Here is a 19,221-nt window from a genome sequence, read left to right on the forward strand (position 1 = left end):
GTTTTAAAACTCACTTGGATACGAGGGCAAAGTCACACTGCCTACTCTGATCTTAAACTCGATTTTCATTGGGGTGGCTCATTTACTTTTTACTAGGGTGGTTCCAAACACAATTAAAGTTTAATTTGAAGTGGTTTAGTAAGAAAAATGCAAAGTTTGAGATACCAAATGAACATCAAAATAATTTAAATCTGGTTTAGAACGAACTGTGAGTCATTTTAGAAATAAAGCATGCCATAGCAGATGTTTTGTGTCTACTATTTAACATAATTTGCACTCTCAAAGTTCTCCCTCTGCCAATTAAGGCGCTGGTTTTGCAGACAATACCCCAGTAACTCCACAATTTCATGCATTCGGATAAGAAACAGTAATCAACAACGATATCATTTCAATTCCTTTTTTTGCCTATGATCAACTTAACAAAATAAAATTGCGTTCGACTTTCTGGGCACTTGCTAAGTAAAATTAATTCTATTTACACAATTTAAAAACCCTATACAGAGTGAAGCAAATTGAAATGCTGCTTCAAAAACATACTTTTAAGTATCAGTTCCGTTTTGTTTGAACAGGTGGAAGTTTGGTTCCCGCCTATACTTTTATTTCGTGTTTTATCACTGTGTACATACATGTGCTAAGGCTCCATTGGGTGTGTACACATTTGACGGAATGGTCCAATAACATGAATAAAATCCTATGTATTACACCTTAAGTGGTAGCATAAACGAAAAATAAGTACACCACATGTCGTTCCTACGTTGAGCTTCAAACGTAGACCTCGCTATGTTTAGGCTTCGGTTTGCTTAATGTGGATGTGGCGGAAGAAGACGGTTCAGAATTTGATGATTTTTTCTCATTATTTAGCGTCATGGTGCTTACTCCAACGCTATCATCACATGGCAACTCGGTGATAATGGTACCGGCATTAGCGGCCTCCGTAGTTACCGGCGTCACGGTAAACGTGAGTGGTATCGAGGTAATTGAGATGGGGATGGCATCGGAAACAGTAGCGACCGTCACCGGGCCACTATCTGTACTATCGGACGAAACGGTGTTGGTTTTGGGAAGCATGATTACCGTATTTGCGGAACGGGTACCCGACTTTCCCGTCGAGGATGTTTTGCCGTCCTTGACGTAACTGGGCACTGTATTTGGAAAATGGAAACAAGAATTGTTACTGTTTGAGGAACTTAGATAGAACGGAGATGACTTCACCGTTGCTTTTGATAGTTGACGGCAAGATCGATTTTGCCAGGGCGGCCGTTGCTGATTGACCGGAATGTAGAGTATTTGAGCCTGAGCTGGAGTCCAGCTCCTTTATTGGAGCCAGCAACAGCGTACCCACCACGGGTAAGTCGTTATTGTTCAGCGTTGTAGCTGTCGACGCTGGATAAATGGACGGATTGTTGGCTAACTGTAGGGAGGAAGGATTTTCAATGTAATGTTAACGTTAGATTTGTATTGCTTGAATCGTCATACCTGGGTAGCCATCAGCGCCACCCCGGATGCAATATTGGATGTTTTTTCTAATTGTGCTGAGTTGGTAGTTATACCAGTAAGAGGGTGCGTTTTACTGTCCTTTGTAACATCGGGTGTAGGAATACGAGGTCTAGCCTTTGGTGGCACATTAGAAATCAAGGAACCATTTAGACTGATTTTAGAATCTTAAAAATAAAAAGAATTTTAAATAATTTTGGAGTGTTGAGTTTACAATCATTGTCATACTTTGTTTTACAATCTGTCGTGGGTTGCGGCCAGACTTTCGGTTGACGAATTTGTCGTATAAGCTAAGCTTCTGGAGGGGTGGACCACCAGCTGTGATCGGTTGTGTTAGGCCTGCCTCAGGACTAGAATAAACCGAGTTTTGTCGATTCCGGCTGAACAAACCACCGGAAGAATATGCGGTTGACGAGCTGCGCATCGAGATTCGAGTCATCTGTCGTCCAAACCAACCTTTGCGTCGTTCAACCATCGGAGTGTCTACGCTTTCCTGTTCGGACAATGCAAATTATTCAATTGATAATTATAATAAAATACTAATATTCTTTGTAGAACTCACATAATCAGCATAGACTTCTTCATTCGGGGCTCGCTTACCCCCTCCAATGTTGGCGTAAACTGCTTCAGATTCCTTCACGACATATTGCTCCGCCGATCCCTTTGGCTCCTCTCGTCGGTAGTGCTCGGAAGCCACCGTGTATGGCAGATCTTTTGGAACTACTTCCTCCCAGTATTGATCTTTGAGCAATTCTGGGTGTTCATCATGCATCTCGTCAACGATCATGTATGAAGCCTTAATATGTCTGTCTATCAGCCAGTTAAGCTCAATATCGTCATCGTCTTCACCAAAAGGATTAATCAGTACTTCTGCAACCTTTAACCAGCCGACGTAGAATACGAACTGCAGAGCGGTGAACAACGGAAAATATACATCTAATTCCATGTAAGTATGAGTTTTTTCGTCGTAGGTCGGGATCATCTGACTGCCCATGATGGCGGCCGTGAAATAGGAATACAACACCAGTGTGACAACCTGGGTATATACTAATGGGACGCACACCGTATCGTAACCAATAAGACCTCCTAACCGCCGCCGAATATCCGACAGTTCCATCAGTAAAGTCTGTACAATGTGATCGGAAGGTATGAGTTCTTCCTTTCTGGCACGATTAATAATATTGGTGGCCCAAACCAGGGGCATCCAATACTTGGACATAGGACTCTTAGAATCCATAATTTCGAAAATTTTACGTTCGCTTTCCAACATTAGACCGGCATCCACCAGGTGTTGCCAGGTTGGGAAGCGTCGTTTTACACGCAGCGAAATTTTTTGCAGTGTAATTACATACGCAAGAACCATGTAGCGCATGATGTTTCGCCGCATCAGACGACCGGTCTCATCCTGCAAATGAAAGAAACACGAGTAAATTTATGATTGCATTATGAGCAATTTTTTGGGTCCCATTAATTAAAGAGGAAGTAATTGAGTCATGTTTTCCTAAGTTATATTATCAAAAAGGTATGAAATACTCACGTGACCCTGAATGGCGGCACTAACGAATAAGGCAAGAGTGTCCGGCCAGGGCAGCAGACGGTACTGCTCCCACCATCTTTTCACCACTAAACTAACATAGAAGCCCAGCACGAATGAAAGTGGCACATTTTCCCGCTGCTGCCCGCAGTAGTTTCGTATCCGTTCGAATACTCTAAAAAGCAAAAATAATTAAGCCGATTTGGATTTGGTACCTTTGAGCTTCGTTTAAAGATTAAAGCATTATTTCTGTGGCATTTATAAACATATTATTAGCTAAATCCTTACCTTCGACCTTCTTCCGTTAGGCCATATCGATAGGTTAAATTCAATGTGTAATATACACATAGATAAGCTAGTAACTCACGCCAGATCGCCTTATACACACTGCCACGCCATCTGGAATATAATCACAAATTGGAAAACAAGTTAGATACCATAATACAGTACTTCGAATGTATGTCAAGAATTCTTTTCATATAAACAAGATAATTTTCGACAAGAGTAAACGATGTTTCTGGTGAATGATGAATACATCCCGAAATGATGCGTATGATATTTCATACACAAGGTCACATCGCGTCAATCGAGAATCACATCAACCATTAGTGTGCCAGTCACCTAAAAGCGGATTCACCTTAACCCTCCGCATGATATACGCATGTAATCAGATCATACCTGTTTAGAGATCCCGAGAGCTAGCCACAGGCGTATAGTGCATTGTTAAAGCTGGGCGTCCTTGATCACAACTTACACATACACTTACATCTCGGAAATCGGGTCTAGCAAAACCTTACTGAATGTCAAGTTCAATCGAAAATGGCTCAACCAGTTCTATATCTGTTTACAGGTCAAACAAAAAATACTTCCCTCCTTTATAGCAGATAATACTATAGGTTGACTATATATTGACCGGTTCAACCGGTGTGTACTAACTTCAAAGGCTCAGTTAATGTTCATGATCTAGCAAACGTATAAACTACAATATCTTAGTGCCATCCGGTAGACAACGCCGGTGGCGATTCCCCGTAGAGCTTTTGTGTAAGACTTGATCAGGTTTTGTATTATTGAATAATTGACTATACAAACATGTAAAGTTATTCGTAATCATACTTGATCAAAGGTTTGAATTGATGGGATCAGTTTAATATCTTTTTATGTTCGCTATATTCTATTCAAGACTATGACAACGAAACTATATAAATAAATTTTCCAATGCAGTTTGCATGTCATGTTGTGTTTGTTCAAGCTCTCGAAAGGTTCATGGAAAAAAAAAAACAAATTATTAATTATTCCATTAGCTTAAACGCGTTGTAAATCTTTATAATACACTCTGCTTTTATCTTAAAAGAAAATCTGGAAACTCGTTCAGAAAAACACTCAATAACACGATCTAAGATGATTTTCTTACGGTGTACTGAGCGGTGAATGATGCATAACCGAAAAAAATTCGTGTAAATCAGAAAACTTTTTTTTCTAACAAACATTTATCGACAAACTTTTATCCTTATTATTATTTTCAGCAGTTTGAATTGGCATATCTGGTATCTTTAAAAAGCTCTCAAATCTGTTTGTCTTATCTTTCAGTACAGGGTGGCAACATAGATGTGATAGGCGTATTCGAGTGCTTCTCGTGGTATTTTCTGTCACAGCATCACAAACATCTGTACGTCATGTTTGTACACAAGAAGAAACCTGGTAAAAACGGAGTGTTCGGACTCTAGCGGCCATCAAAGCAGTAAAGGAACGTTTCCGGCAAAACACAGCCCGTTCGGCAAGAAAAATGGCCTGTGAAATGAACAGGAGCCACACTTCCAGGCAAAATGTTTACAAAAAGGACCATGAATATTGAGTTGTTAGGAAGCAGAAAATTCACGGATTAACTCGTGAAAATGAACCTAAATTCAAAGAATTCGAGCACATTTGGATAAAATCGCACATAGCAGGTGAAACACACGTATTCGCCTCTGTGTACTTTCCTCCACATAATGCTAATAAAATTACATATGAAAATTTTTTATCTGAATTACCTCCAGAAGTGAAAGTTCACATCTATGGGGACTTCAATCAAAACACCGCTGACTTCTTGGACCCTGGATCTTGGACCCTGAAAACGAAAGCATCCTACTCCCAGTCGTTGGAGATAACATCACTTTGCACTTCATGTTTGACAAAATTGCTAAACTAGGTTTGAACCAGGTTAACCATGTAAGAAACCGTTAAAATTGCTATTTGGACCTACTCTTAACGAATATCCATGAAGATTTCTGTGTGACCGAATCATTTAACCCACTGTGGAAAAACGAAAAGTTTTACACAGCAATTGATTATTCTTTATTTTTACATGAATATCAAAGACCCAACGACTGTGAGAATGAGGAAGTCCTTGATTTTAAACTCGCGAACTATGCAAATATTAAAAACAAATTAAACTGTGTCAATTGGCAACAAACTTTTAGAGATGAAGGAAATGTCGAATCATCTGTTAGCGTCTTTTACAAAATTCTGTACAACATCATCTCTCAAGAGATTTCATTGAAGAAAAAACGACGCCACGGTAACACTAAACATCCAGTCTGGTTTAACAAACAAATAAAAAATTTAAAAAACCGCAAACAAAAAGCCCATAAAATTTTCAAAAAACACAATAGCAGTGAAAATCTAGCAATTTACTTGGAAATATGTGATCAACTGAACTTTGCCATCAGTGATCAACTGAACTTTGCAATCAGTGATGCATTGGAAGAATTCAATGCAAAAACTGAACTAGAAATCAAGTCTTGTCCAAAGAACTTCTTCAATTACGTCAAAACAAAACTAAAATCAGACAATTTTCCATCAATAATGCAACTCGACGAACATGTTGGTGATAACACGGAGAAAAATTGCAATCTCTTTGCAAAATTTTTCCAGGAAATCTATACCACATTTTCCGAAGAAAATCGCGACCGCGATTATTTTGCATTTTATCCAGAATATCCAAGAAACGTTGGTGTCAACTAACTTTAGGTACAGGATGTTTTGCAGGGTTTGAGAAATTTAGACCCTTCCAAAGGACCTGGACCTGACGGAATACCTCCAGCACTCATGAAAAATCTTTCGAAGGAACTTACATCTCCTTTGTTCTGGCTATTCAATATGTCGTTGGAAACTGGAGTCTTCCCAAATATATGGAAAAGCTCATTTTTAGTGCCTATTTTCAAATCTGGGCGTAAATCTGACATACGTAATTATCGTGGAATTGCTATTATCTCTTGCATTCCTAAACTCTTTGAGGCAATTGTCAATGAAAAGATATTTGCTCAAGTCAAAAACCGAATAACTGACAAACAACACGGCTTCTTCAAAGGCCGCTCTACATTCACAAATTTACTTGAATTCGTAGATTACTCATTGAATGCAATGGATAATGGGAGCCATGTTGAAGCTCTCTATACAGACTTTAGCAAAGCATTTGATCGTATTGACATACCAATGCTACTTTTTAAACTGCAAAAAATTGGAATTGAGTCTGGTCTCCTGAAGTGGCTTGAATCATATTTAACAAACAGGCAACAAATAAAAAAAATTTAATAGAAAAAAGTCAAATCCCATTCAAGTTACTTCAGGTGTTCCCCAAGGCTCCCACTTAGGACCACTTCTTTTTATCTTGTACATAAACGACATTTCTTTCATCCTCAAAAATATTAAAGTTCTAATATATGCCGACGACATGAAGCTGTTTTTGGAAATAAAAAATCAAGAAGACATCAATGTATTTCGGAATGAAATCCACACATTTTACATCTGGTGTAGGAAAAGCCTACTTGAAGTAAATGTAAAAAAATGCAATGTAATATCCTTTAGCAGAACATTAACAACGCCCAAAATTGTAATTGCATTAGGGGATCAGAATGTGAAGAAATGTGATAAAGTTAGGGATTTAGCAATAATCTTAGATTCTAAACTTAATTTCATCGACCACTATAACACTATCATACACAAGGCAAACAACATGTTAGGGTTTATCAAACGCTTCTGCTACAATTTTCAAGACCCGTACACTATCAAAACTTTGTATATTGCCTATGTGAGGTCAATACTGGAATACTGTAGCATTGTGTGGTCTCCTCGTCCTGGCGTACATGAAGAAAGAATAGAATCAGTACAAAAGCAATTTATACTATATGCTCTTCGTAAGCTAGGTTGGACCGCACATAGTCTTCCGTCATATGAAGCACGCTGCATGTTGATTGACATTCAAACATAAAAAGAACGGCGAGAGTACGCGATGGCTACTACTTTCTAAATTGAACTTTTATGCACCCATTCGACAACTTCGACACCGTAGTTTATTTGCTCTTAACCATCATCGTACGGAATACGCAAAAAATGGACCTATAAATAGTATGATGAATTCTTATAATCAACACTGCGAAGCCATTGACTTTACGATGTCCCGGTATAAACTGAAACAGTATTTCAAGTCCTTGAGGCTGAGGACACAAAATAATTTGTTTTTTGTTCGTGTATAGTTTAGAATTTAATGTAACCAGTCTACATATATGATTGACGAAATAAATAAATAAATAAATATTGATCTAGGTTGCTGGTGAAAACGCACGCAGAACACAACATCATTTTTTCGAACGAAAAGTTGTTTACTCTGGAGGCAACTTTGAACAACTTCATGAATTAATTACATTTTTTTTGTCCTATGATTTACATTTTTTACAAGTTGTAAAGTAGGCAATGTATGTGATTTTTTCGAGGATGCGAGAAATGAACACGGGCTGAGGGTGTGGTTTAGACTTAGAAAAAAAAAATTCCCTCGTCCAGACGGGATACGAACTCGCAATCTCCGATGTCTCCGGCATGGTGTTTTGGCCAACAGGGTGTTTTAGGGGTATGTATATTATTTTTTCTTTTGATAAGAAATGTAAAAAAATACATAGTCCACTGACTTTTTTTTAATTTAAACAGTAGAACTACTGAAAAAAATCGATTTCGAATTTTAACAACTGTAAGTGATTTAAAAACAAACCCTGCCGTTAAGAAATCATGACACAGGGGTACCAGGTCATTTTTCAAACGTCTTCACACTCCATAAAAGATGTCTTTACACATAAGAAATCTGTTAACATGGTCCTAATTGAAAGTTAGCAAAAATCCCAGTGAAAACATTAAATCGGGTGTGGGTAATCAACCGATAATTAGGTTTCCACTTCTTCACACGAGCTCTAATGTCTTCGAAATTAAGATATATTTTCACATTTGGCATCCCTATCATAACACGCGAACCAGGGTTATATTCCCACAGGCCAGCAGTAATAATGTCACTTTGTGGACTGTCAGTGTTATATGTTGCATAAGCCAGCAGCAGAAATGTCATTTTGGGCCCTACCAGGGTTATATTTTCCAGCAGAAGAAGTGTCTTTTTGTGCACTACTTGCCAGTTAGTGAAAATATTGAAAAATCAAATTTTTCAATTTAAAAATCAACGAAAAATCGTAGAGATTTAAGAAAAAATACGTAGGGCCTACTGAAAGGGGGGTCATCGATTAGTAAAAGAGAAAGCAGGTATTTTTTCAAATTAAAACTTCCTATCAAACAAGGTAGTTTCCTTAAAGATCAATATCGATTACCCTTCACTATTGCGCCATGCTTCGTACACGCCTCGATCAGCCACACACACTGCCTTGTGGAAGTTATCTTTGTAACTGAGTGATTGCCGCCCTCACACTTGCATAGCTACTTACTATATCTGATGGAGAGAGAAGACTAGGTGATTTAATTGATTGCGGATCTTTTAATGAAATAACGCATTTAACGGAAGAGTTCCGTTAAGCTTGGATTACTTCATGAACTAATTAGATTGTTTGGTCCTATGACTTACATTTTTAAGGTTCTAAAGTAGGCAATATATGTGTTTTTTCGAGGATGTGAAAAAATGAACACGGGCTGAGCTGAGGGTGTGATTGAGACTCAGAAAAAATAGTCTGGACGAGGAAAATTTTTTTTAAAGTCTAAATCACACGACCTAATCACAGCCCGTGTTCATTTTTCGCATCCTCGAGAAAAACACATGCATTGCCTACTTTACAACTTAAAAAACTTTGAACAAGCAAAATGGCCGTGTTTATGGAGTATGTCGTCGTGATATACCAGCCGTTAAAAGAGCAGTCGAGCGATATCAAAATGCGTCAGCTGTGATGGATTGGGGATGTATATCGACCAAAGACAAATTACCATTGCTACTCATCGAAAGGGGCGTGAAAATAAACAAGGAGTTGAATACTACTTGCAACACGTTATTAAAGGCCATTCGCATCCTCGCGCAAAAATGCTTTTTGGGAAAAACAGTTTTTGCTTTCAACAGCACCAGCGCATAAAACATTGATCGTTCGGAAATGGTGAAGGCAGAATTTGCCTTGTTCCATCCTGCATCGTCACCGGATTTGAACCCGATAGACTTCAGTATCGGGGGATAAATGCTAGGAAAGTTGGACGACGTTAGGCATTTGAGTTTGGACACATTTGAAAAACGTTTAGTGAAGAATTGCGACGAAATGCCGAACGCAGTTGTGCGTGCGGTTTGCAATGACTTCGAAAAGCGTCTACGGGTCGTTATCAAACACAAAGGTGAAAGATTTGAACTCAACTAAGTACATTGTAATTTTTTACTATAGATGTTATTAAAATCGATTCCGAAGAGAAATAGAAACTGGTTTGAGTTTTGTGACATATATAAAGTGTGTCACTTTCACGTTGCCACCCTGTACTGTGCTTCGACAAACGACAAGCGAACATGTAAGGATCTTATAAAACTATACAAACAATACAAGTATATATTAATGTACGAAAATTATCATAAATATATCTCAACCAAATAAAACCGGATACAACGTTAAATGTCATGCACATGAATTAATTTTCAATGATATATCGTGGTTGCATTTGACTGATTTATGATTTTAGGCTTAGGATTGTAGGACAGTATAAAATGAATCGCTTTCAATCGGATGTTATCGTAAGTATAAATACTTATATCAATGGATTACATACCATTATTGCTCAGTATCGCTTCCAAAATAGTACACATAAGCTGTTTTTGCGCATCAAAGGAGAATTTCTATGATATATGTGAGGATATTTATACGTATGAAAACGTTTACTGGGAAAACAAACATGAGAGACCATCATAACACGATGCTCAAGCGATTTAGAACATTAGATGTGACTTAGATGGTAGACAAAATGAATGACAGGCAAAATTTTGTCAATTTTGGAACAGTAAGAACTTTATGAAAATTGATTAATTTTTGCTAAAACCGGTCTCATGTTACTGGAAAACTATTCTAGTTTCCAAAAACTACCAGGTAATTTGACGTGACCAATGGACACCGGAAATGTTCCGGATTATAGGAGTGTGTGTCAAAAAGTGCATTCTTGTACCGCGTAGAACTTTTTCTGACATCTTGTTTCTTTTAGGTTCATATGTTTCCAATAAACTAGAATTCATTCCGAGTTCATTGGGATCCAAAGGTTAAAAGTCCGTCGAGGAACCATCGAGATATGAATTAATTGAGTACGGGTGTTGTTTTTGGCGGTTTTTTCTCTTGTTGGGTACGATTTTTCTTGGGCACCCTCGCAGAACGCAATGAAACTTTGTGGGTGTGAAGGCCTCATTAAACCAAGTAACCTAACCCTTGGACCTAAGCTCACATTTTTGGGACAATCAATCTTAATGTACCTCCTAGAGCACTGAGGAATAGTTCATTGCTGAGAATACCTTTTCAACGCACCAACGGACAAAACACGTACAAACAATTCTTTGGTTTACAGCGAGTTTTCAGCAACTTGCTTCCGTGTTTGATTTTAATTTATCTCGTGATACAATCCGCCGTAACCTTTCGGTGTTTTTTTTTTATAAGAAAACGAAATAACGGATAAGAAAATTGTTATTGTTTTATATCGTATCGTATTGTATTGTATTGTAGTGATCAAGATTGTTATAAGCCTAAGATACTTAATAGGGTGGGGAATCGTTGTATGGAAAAAACGAAACTTGATAGCAGAAGGCCAGAACCAAGTTTTTTTTGTTCTTTTTTGGGCCCCTAACAATCCTAAATTTATAGGAAGTCGATTGGTTTTGTCTCCGCTTGGCGCATTGCATTTCAAATTTATATGGACATTTGTATGGAAAAACCAACTTTTTTGCATTTTTCATTCCAAAGAGCTCAAAATGGCTCAAACCAAAGGTTTTATGACTTCAAATTGTAGGTTTTTTGATGCCTAACAATTTGGCCGAAGACACTAAAGAGCTAGGGTGTCCCAAAAAAATACTAGAGCTGTCCAAAGTTGAGTATGTCGAAATTTATGTTGCAAATCATTTTTTCTGCCAACACTGCCAGTGTACCGGCGTTAGTCAGGTTTCCATCAGAAGTAACCTCTGAAACACGTTGCAGATTCTACCTACGCCTAGAATATTGACCTGAATTTGTTTGTTTGATCCAGCTGAGTGTATAAACTGGTTACGACAGGTTATTTCTGATGGGAATGCTACTGGCGCCGGTATATTGGTAATGTTGGCAGAAAACAAGATTTTATGCATTTAAATCGACATACTCAACTTTGAACAGCTATAGCTCTTCTTATGGCCACCCTAGCTCTTCAATGTCTTCGGCAAAGTTGTTAGGTATCTAAAATACTATACTTTAACATAATGTAGTGCATTATTAGAGTATTATTGAACTCTCTAGAAAGGTAAATGCAAAAAAGTAGGTTTTCCCATATAAATTTTCATCCAAATTTGAAATGCAATGCGCCAAGCGAAGACAAAATAAATCGACTTCCGGTAAGTTTAGGGTTGTTTGGGGCCCCAAAAGGAACCAAAAAAACTTGGTTCTGGAAAATCGATCATTTTTCCCCACCCTAATACTTAACCATCATTGGGACATCTATTGCCTGTTGTACAGACGAAATGAATAAATAAATAAATAAACAAGCTAACGACACTCGGATGTTTTAAGGGCCGGTATGTGCAGGATTTTGGACTGCAACCATCTTACGGACGAGGGTGAGGTGATCGAAAGTTGGGAGCAGAACTGTGATGAGCACTGCACTGCACGGTGATGCAGTAGAACGCGAGGACGGTATGGCAATTGATCTCGGTGCACGAGCAAAAGGCAACAGAATTTCTGCACCTAATCTCCTGGAAGTGTAGGAAGAGATTGGTAGGATGAAAAACAATAAAGTTGCTGAAACATGGTGGAGAAACACTGGTTAAAGCCGTGCACTGGGCTAGTGCCAAGATTTGAAAGAAAGAACGAGTACCGGAGGAGTGGACTCTGAATACTCTGCCATCGACTATCATCATTTATGAAGCAATTCGTGAGTCACTCCCAGATGGGGTTCATGGGTTCCTGCCAGTGATGGCATGAACTCGTGCAAAGTTGAACTGAGTAACACTTTTCCAGATTTGAATCCAACTTGAATCTGCTTCCTCTCGATAGTTTGAGTTTTTTTGCTCCGCACACTCTGATCGATTGAGTTTAAATGCGTGCAATGCATGCAGTGCACGTTGTATCCAACGATGCAGGCGATGATGTGACGCGATGAGTTTTGTTTTTAGATCGAATTTATGCTTTCAAAGGACAATGCAACAAACTGTTGCAGCAGACGCGGCGCGAATTTCATCGCAATTCGATTTTTATGCAATTGTTGTTATGCAGGATTCAAACTCAAATCTAACTCAAGTGTAATGCACTGTTAGTAGGGTTTACGTGCAAACCGAAAATAAATGTGCAAGCAAGTTTTGAAACTCACTTGGATACGAGTGCAAAGTCACACTGCCTACTCTGGTTCCTGCTCCACCACGGTTCAGATACTCGCGATTTGGTAGGTTATGCTGAAATGCCACGAGTACAACGTGCCCGCACATAATCTATTAAACGATATTAAATCAGCATACGACACAATCGGTCGAGACCAACTATGGCAGATTATACACGGTAACTATGACAACTATGGCAGATTATGACAACTATACTGCCCTGTTTACATAGTTGACGTAAAACAACCAACACCATCATTGCGAGAAAAACGCGTTATTGTTATTTTAACCCAAATCATTGTATTGAGATACAATTTCAAAAAAATAGTCTGTTAATTTTATGAAGATTGATGTTTAAATAGAGGCCCCATGGATTGTACGAGTCTGCCCGTGGTAATTGATACAGAAAAACCGCTACGCCAGTTTATGCGAATAAACATGCATTTTTCTTGCAGATTGATCGCATAGTCAGGCGTAAAAACTCAACTACTTCCTATTCTGCCTTGCAGTTGAATCAGTTTTATCACTCGTGTTTCAGGCAAACGTCAGTTATTGTCCATCGGTAGTTTCAATTAGACAAACACGCACAAACACACATACAAACACACACACACACATACACACACAAATACATGCAGAAAGACTTATATTTACGCTAAGGAGAGTAATCGTTACACAGAATAATGCAAACTTGACAGCACAGAGCCAGGACTAACTTTTTTTGTTCAATTTAGGCCCCCAGATAATGCTAAACCGGATATGGATTACTCGTGCCCATGATTGGTGCATTACATATGCATGTACATAAATTTGTATGCAAATTAGTATGGGAAACCTTTTTTGCATGTTTCTTCCTAGAGAGCTATCGATCAATTCACTTCCGGTAGTGTCAGGATTGTTTAACCCCAAATAGAACCATAAAAACGTTCTGGCAAATCGATTAACTTTACCCACCTTACTTTACACCCACGTTTTAATTATTCTGATTCATCTGATGCAAAATCCACTAGTAGGGGGAAAGAACACGGTAACTTTAGACCTTCCTGAGGCTAAGTGTTTGTAAAAATAATAATATACAATACAGGAATTCAATCTCCCTTTCCCCTTTCCATGGAATATTTGTTGAATTGAACGACTTAACTTAGAAACAGGCAGTAGTTAGACAGTCGAATAAAACGACTTAACATATAATTGCACCTTGTATGGAGTGACGTCAGTTTTGCAACCAATTGGCAGTTACGCCAAAACGTTTTTCCAATATTTCAGAAAAGTTTCAGAAAAAATAGTTTTCTTTCTGTTTGTAGTGTATGTATCTTAAAGAAAGGAAGCCGAATCAACGAAAAAGTGCATTTTGATCATTTTGGCTCTTATGTCAACTATGTAAACAGGGGCAGTATAGAGCTTTTACGCCAGATCTTACCAATACAGGCTTAGTAGTGTATCCTTATAAAATCGATTTGTTTTCAACCAAAAAAACAGCTGATATTCGAAAAATATTTCACTTATAAATCCTAGGTCATTAGTGTTATCCGTTTTAACAAACTTTGTTTTAGTGGAAAAATAGATGAAATAAAACTAAAAATCGGCTTACAACTTGAATAAAAGTTCGGAGCAGAAGGATTTTTTTTGTTACCACCATCGTGTTGATTATTTGCAACCAAAAATAAAACTTGTATTAGTGAAATCGACCATTAATACTAGCCCAGATAGAAAAGTCTATGGCAGAAGACGAAAGACATGAAAGGAAGAGGTCCAAGAGAGAATTTTTTTTAATTAAACATTTTTTGGGAGGGAAAGCCGTTTACGCGTCCAACGGAGTACCCGGGTACGCACAAATTGAAATTCTTATAAGTTTTGCAGTTTTCCTCCTATGTCGATAGTTTTAGCACCAAAAGATTCAGAAGATCATCTATATATTTTCAAATAAGCGTTAGTGGTGTCCCGTAAGAATTTTCTTATTTCCGAAAATCTGGTTTTCCGGGTATATATTCCGAAAAAAAAAACCAAGCTGCGAATGTGCGAATCGTTGAAAAAAAAAGTAGGGATAAAAATTTTATAATTTCTGCCTTACAGTGACGAAGCCGCTATTCGACCAATTCAATATTCATTAAATAAATGATCAAACCAGCAAGAGAAACAATGCAAAGACGAGTGATGGAATGCAACGATTTTATGTCACTTATTAGAGCCATTTACACAACGTTCGAAAAACTAAAAACAGAAGAGAGTTCTAAAAAGTTAAAATTTGAAACAATAAATGCATTACCATTTTGATTGTTCGGATTTAAACATGGTTCTTTTGAGATTTAGTGAACTACTACTGGAGACTATTCAATAATGCTTATTGGTCATATTTCAGATTTTTCATTTGGTTTTTTTCACCTAGTATCAATCAAATATATGAGAAAATTGCGTGGTGGGGCTAAGACCCCCCTAGCCCCCCGGTAGCTACGGGCCTGGCGAACACATTGAATACATTGTGTCAATCAACGAAAAGATTTTCAAATATAAACATTGACATTCATCAAAACCACCAAGTTAACCTCATTCCAACAAGAACGTGGGGGAACACTATAACAATGATTTATTATTCAACTTCATGCTATGCTATTCGATCTTTCAACATATGACAAATGACATTATCACAAGACTGCAAGTCCTTAGGAAGCAGCACAGTAGGTATAATATCAACAAATTGGAAGCATACCGTCACTGTAGGTGCTGCAAAGCTTTACACGCAGACTTGACACTCAATCATTGTACAGGTTTAGCGTGCCGCGAGCTGTTTTTGGTATTGTTGTGCATATAAACACCACGCCAACTAGCAAATTGACATGTATTGAAGCTCGAAGCAATTGCATTCGACTGACGCTGCTCAATTACACTGATTTTATATCTGCTACTGTACCGCTATATCGAGTTTTTTCTTCCACCAGAGTTAAGCGTTTTACAGACAAAAACACGAGATGCAAGCGCTTCAAAAGCGTTACTTGTGAATATAATAAAAACACTTTGAAGACGCAGCACTGCTGTTTTCCTAGTCTCGTCTGTAAGGGGCCTCGACGAAGGCAGTCAACGCGAATACACATCTTGCTAATGGGAGACCGTAATAATTAATTTGATGAATTGATGCATAAATAAGCAATTTATAAATTTCATCATTCGACACTCGATTCTCACGTGCCTAGCGGGTAGGAAGATCCATTCTTAAATTGATTGAACGCCGTTTATATCCGTATACGTGGTGTTGTGAATTAGCAATGTGGTTGGGTTTTACCAGAGTAAATTGGTACGAAAAAGGAATCAGGCATACTAGTGAGGATTGCTTGTTGATGTCAACTGCCAGGTGAGGTTTTCGCTGAAAATCATGACAAACATTGTTGAAAATGTAGTTTTTCAATCACAAGATTTGCAGTGAAATTTCTAAGCGTACGCGCAAAAGTTGGATGATGCGAAACCATATCAATATTGTGCGAAATTAGAGCTATTTATGATAAAGTTGAGAATTTCTATACAAAGATCCTTGGAAAAATAGAATACTAATTGTGTTATGTTTCGAAGGTGCTTGTTTTGTAGTACAAACTCCACAACATTTGAAGCCGTTTTCCAGAGATTTTTATCCTGATCTTTCATTTCAAAGGATCTCACTTCCGGAATATAATCAAAGAAACTTGGATATTCAGGAACAAGTAAATAGTCTACTGTTGTGGTTTTGATAGAGTTTTCAACGTAGATATGTTTATAAATTTATTTGTGTCACCAGAATCCGACGAGTAAAGATTTATTCAAGTAAATAAATTTGTTCTGTATGTAATTAATATCTGTATGTAAATCTTACATCATTAATGAATGTGTTTCTCGTGCTTCGAGCAAACGGATGTACGGAAAAATATGGCTCTAAAGTTTGCGTTCTGCAAAGAAGTCGTCACTTTCTTGAGTAAAATCTGTAATTTTGCGTACAAGAGCGATGATAGATTCTTAACAATATCCAAATTTGTTCATAATGTTGTTTCACTTTGCTAGTTTTCAAATATTCTGGTATGTCTGGAAGAACAACCAATTGTTATTTTAAAACTTAACATTTAACGCGAATGCCCCAATAACAGTATTCGTAGAATAGAACTGCCCATAAGAAACGATGATGACCTCTTTCAAGTGCGAGCTAATCACTGCATCGCGATTCACAATCGTAAAAAGTTTCTTGACGATCAGGAAATCCCGAAAACCAGCTCTTCTAGTTTCCACTTGAGCACTTGTTGATTCGTCAATCAAGTGATTCAGCGTGCTTATTCGCCCGCGACAGACCGCAGCGCAAAAATGCAAAACACCATTTCAACTTTTAACCGAGCGCAGCCTTGTGTAACCTTGAGCGCAGTGTACGAATGGATGATTCCTCCACGTTTACCTCAAGTCCGGATTATTGCGTGCAGAATGTACATTTTATGTCTCCACCAACGGCAATGGCCGACGGATGGCTCAGTCGAGGCTAAGTTTTATGAGTATACAATCCACGTTTTTTCAAAGGAAATCATAGGGAGCTTACATTGTAATGAAAATACAATTTCTGTTCAGCGACATTTCAACAAAATACAAGTATTAACGGGGTGTAGAGCATTGGTCATCACGGTCATCTTATCGAGAATAGAAGATCGAACAATGATCAATTGAAAAGTATGATCCTATAGTTATAGTGCTAAACTGACCCTCACAGGTGCAAACAAGAATATAACGCTTTGATTCAAATGCACAGAAATGATGCATGACGTTTCTGCACGAATCAGCAATTAAAAGTTATCGATTGAATCGCTATTTTGCACTAGCTGTTTGTTACAGAACAAACACCAAGAATAGTGCTTTTGATAAAATTTTCACATATTGCACTAAAACGATTTGTTCTTGAAGTAAAAACTGAGATTTCAAGCGGTGATTCCAAATGATTGTTTTTCGTCACCCAACAGTCATATAAATGATTAATGGATCACCCGTGAATGAAAAATGTCAACACTAGCGGTTTGACGACCAGCTTCTAATTATCTAGATGGAGGAGAAAAATCACAATTTCAGGGAAGGATTTTCCGAAAACGTTTACTGTTGCGAATCGGTGACAAATAGCTGCCACGAAGTTAGTAGTTAAGAGCTAATGGTAAAGCAGGCATTAGACGAAGCAAATATTTACTATTTTTGTTACGAAATTCATTTGCACAAAGTAGAATCCGTATTAACAATAGCAAATATTAACAATAGCAAATATTTGCTTCGTCTAATAACTGCTTAAGTTTTGCTCATATGGCCTACTTGCTTAAGCAGGTATTAGACGAAGCAAATATTTGCTATTTTTGGTACGGATTTTATTTTGTGCAAATAAAATTCGTACCAAAAATAGCAAATGTTTGCTTCGTCTAATACTCGCTTTAGACAAAAATTCAGCGTCATAATATTGTGAGGGTTCGTTCTATATCAGACGTTGAAGTTTTTAGTGCGACATGAATTACAGCCGTCGTTAGATACGCGTGCAATTGTCCTGTCAATCATATACCGCATAGCTGGGCAAAACGACAGTGTGATTAAATAGCATTTGGATATTGCTACTATTTTACCAGTTGGGTAAGAAACAGAAATTAGTCTGGTAGTATCAATTGTATATATCATTGTTTTTAAAGATTCTTGGTTTCTATAGTTTGTAAGAATAAATGTGCAGGCTCCCGCAAATTTCGAGATGAATAATTATAATAGAAACATGTTTCACAAAAGGTAGAAACATTATGTTTTCTAAGATGGATTAGGTAGGACAATGTAAAAATTATATTGTTAAATAAAATAGTTTTATGGAATCACTGCTAACTTCTCCGTTTAAAACATAATGCATTTTGGAAAACATGTAAAGTCGAAATGGAAACCTTTTTTAATAGCGTCTCATTGAAAGAAAATCGGGAGAAAATATCGAAGGTTGTTGGATACTGCTGAGCGCGCTATAATTGTCCAAATAATCCACATTTTTGTTCATCGAATTTCATACATTCTATAGCAGCCACTTGAAAAACTGATTTTCCTGAAATTCACTGTGGCCAAGCGTTTCTAGGACTTTTTGTGGCATTGAACGGTAGGAAAAATTGAACAGTGAAAAAGAATCTTTTGCGTTGTGTTTTCAAGTAAAACTAGGGAAACCATGTATAAAACGATGTTCTTTAGGGGGGGGGGGGGTGTATTATCCCTGTTTACCCTACGTCTTTCCTTATCTTTTTACATAGGGATGTGGAATGAAAATCTATTAACGGAAAGGGAACGAAATTTGTCCCTTTTTGAATGCTTATAAGTCGGTTTGTTTCCAACCGATTTTCTTCATTCTTCCAATAACCAATTGAAGAGTTCCACATGCATC

At 37.7% G+C, this 19,221-nt stretch overlaps 1 protein-coding gene across 3 annotated transcripts in view; it reads right to left on the minus strand.

Moving 5' to 3' along the window:
- Positions 1 to 371: 371 nt before the first annotated feature.
- The window catches only part of LOC129724525 (bestrophin-4), a 46,930-nt gene continuing 28,080 nt past the window's right edge, over positions 372 to 19,221 (minus strand). For all 3 annotated transcript variants that reach the window (XM_055679493.1, XM_055679492.1, XM_055679494.1), the window contains 7 exons: positions 3,317 to 3,427; positions 3,032 to 3,203; positions 2,057 to 2,899; positions 1,723 to 1,987; positions 1,477 to 1,661; positions 1,213 to 1,411; positions 372 to 1,142 (listed from right to left, as the gene is read on the minus strand). In XM_055679493.1, the coding sequence (XP_055535468.1) occupies positions 763 to 1,142; positions 1,213 to 1,411; positions 1,477 to 1,661; positions 1,723 to 1,987; positions 2,057 to 2,899; positions 3,032 to 3,203; positions 3,317 to 3,427 (2,155 nt within the window). In that variant the 3' untranslated portion in view covers positions 372 to 762. The remainder of the gene's footprint in view (positions 1,143 to 1,212; positions 1,412 to 1,476; positions 1,662 to 1,722; positions 1,988 to 2,056; positions 2,900 to 3,031; positions 3,204 to 3,316; positions 3,428 to 19,221) is intronic.

The sequence above is a fragment of the Wyeomyia smithii genome, chromosome 2, assembly GCF_029784165.1.
Source record: "Wyeomyia smithii strain HCP4-BCI-WySm-NY-G18 chromosome 2, ASM2978416v1, whole genome shotgun sequence".
Classification (NCBI taxonomy): Eukaryota; Metazoa; Arthropoda; class Insecta; order Diptera; family Culicidae; genus Wyeomyia; species Wyeomyia smithii.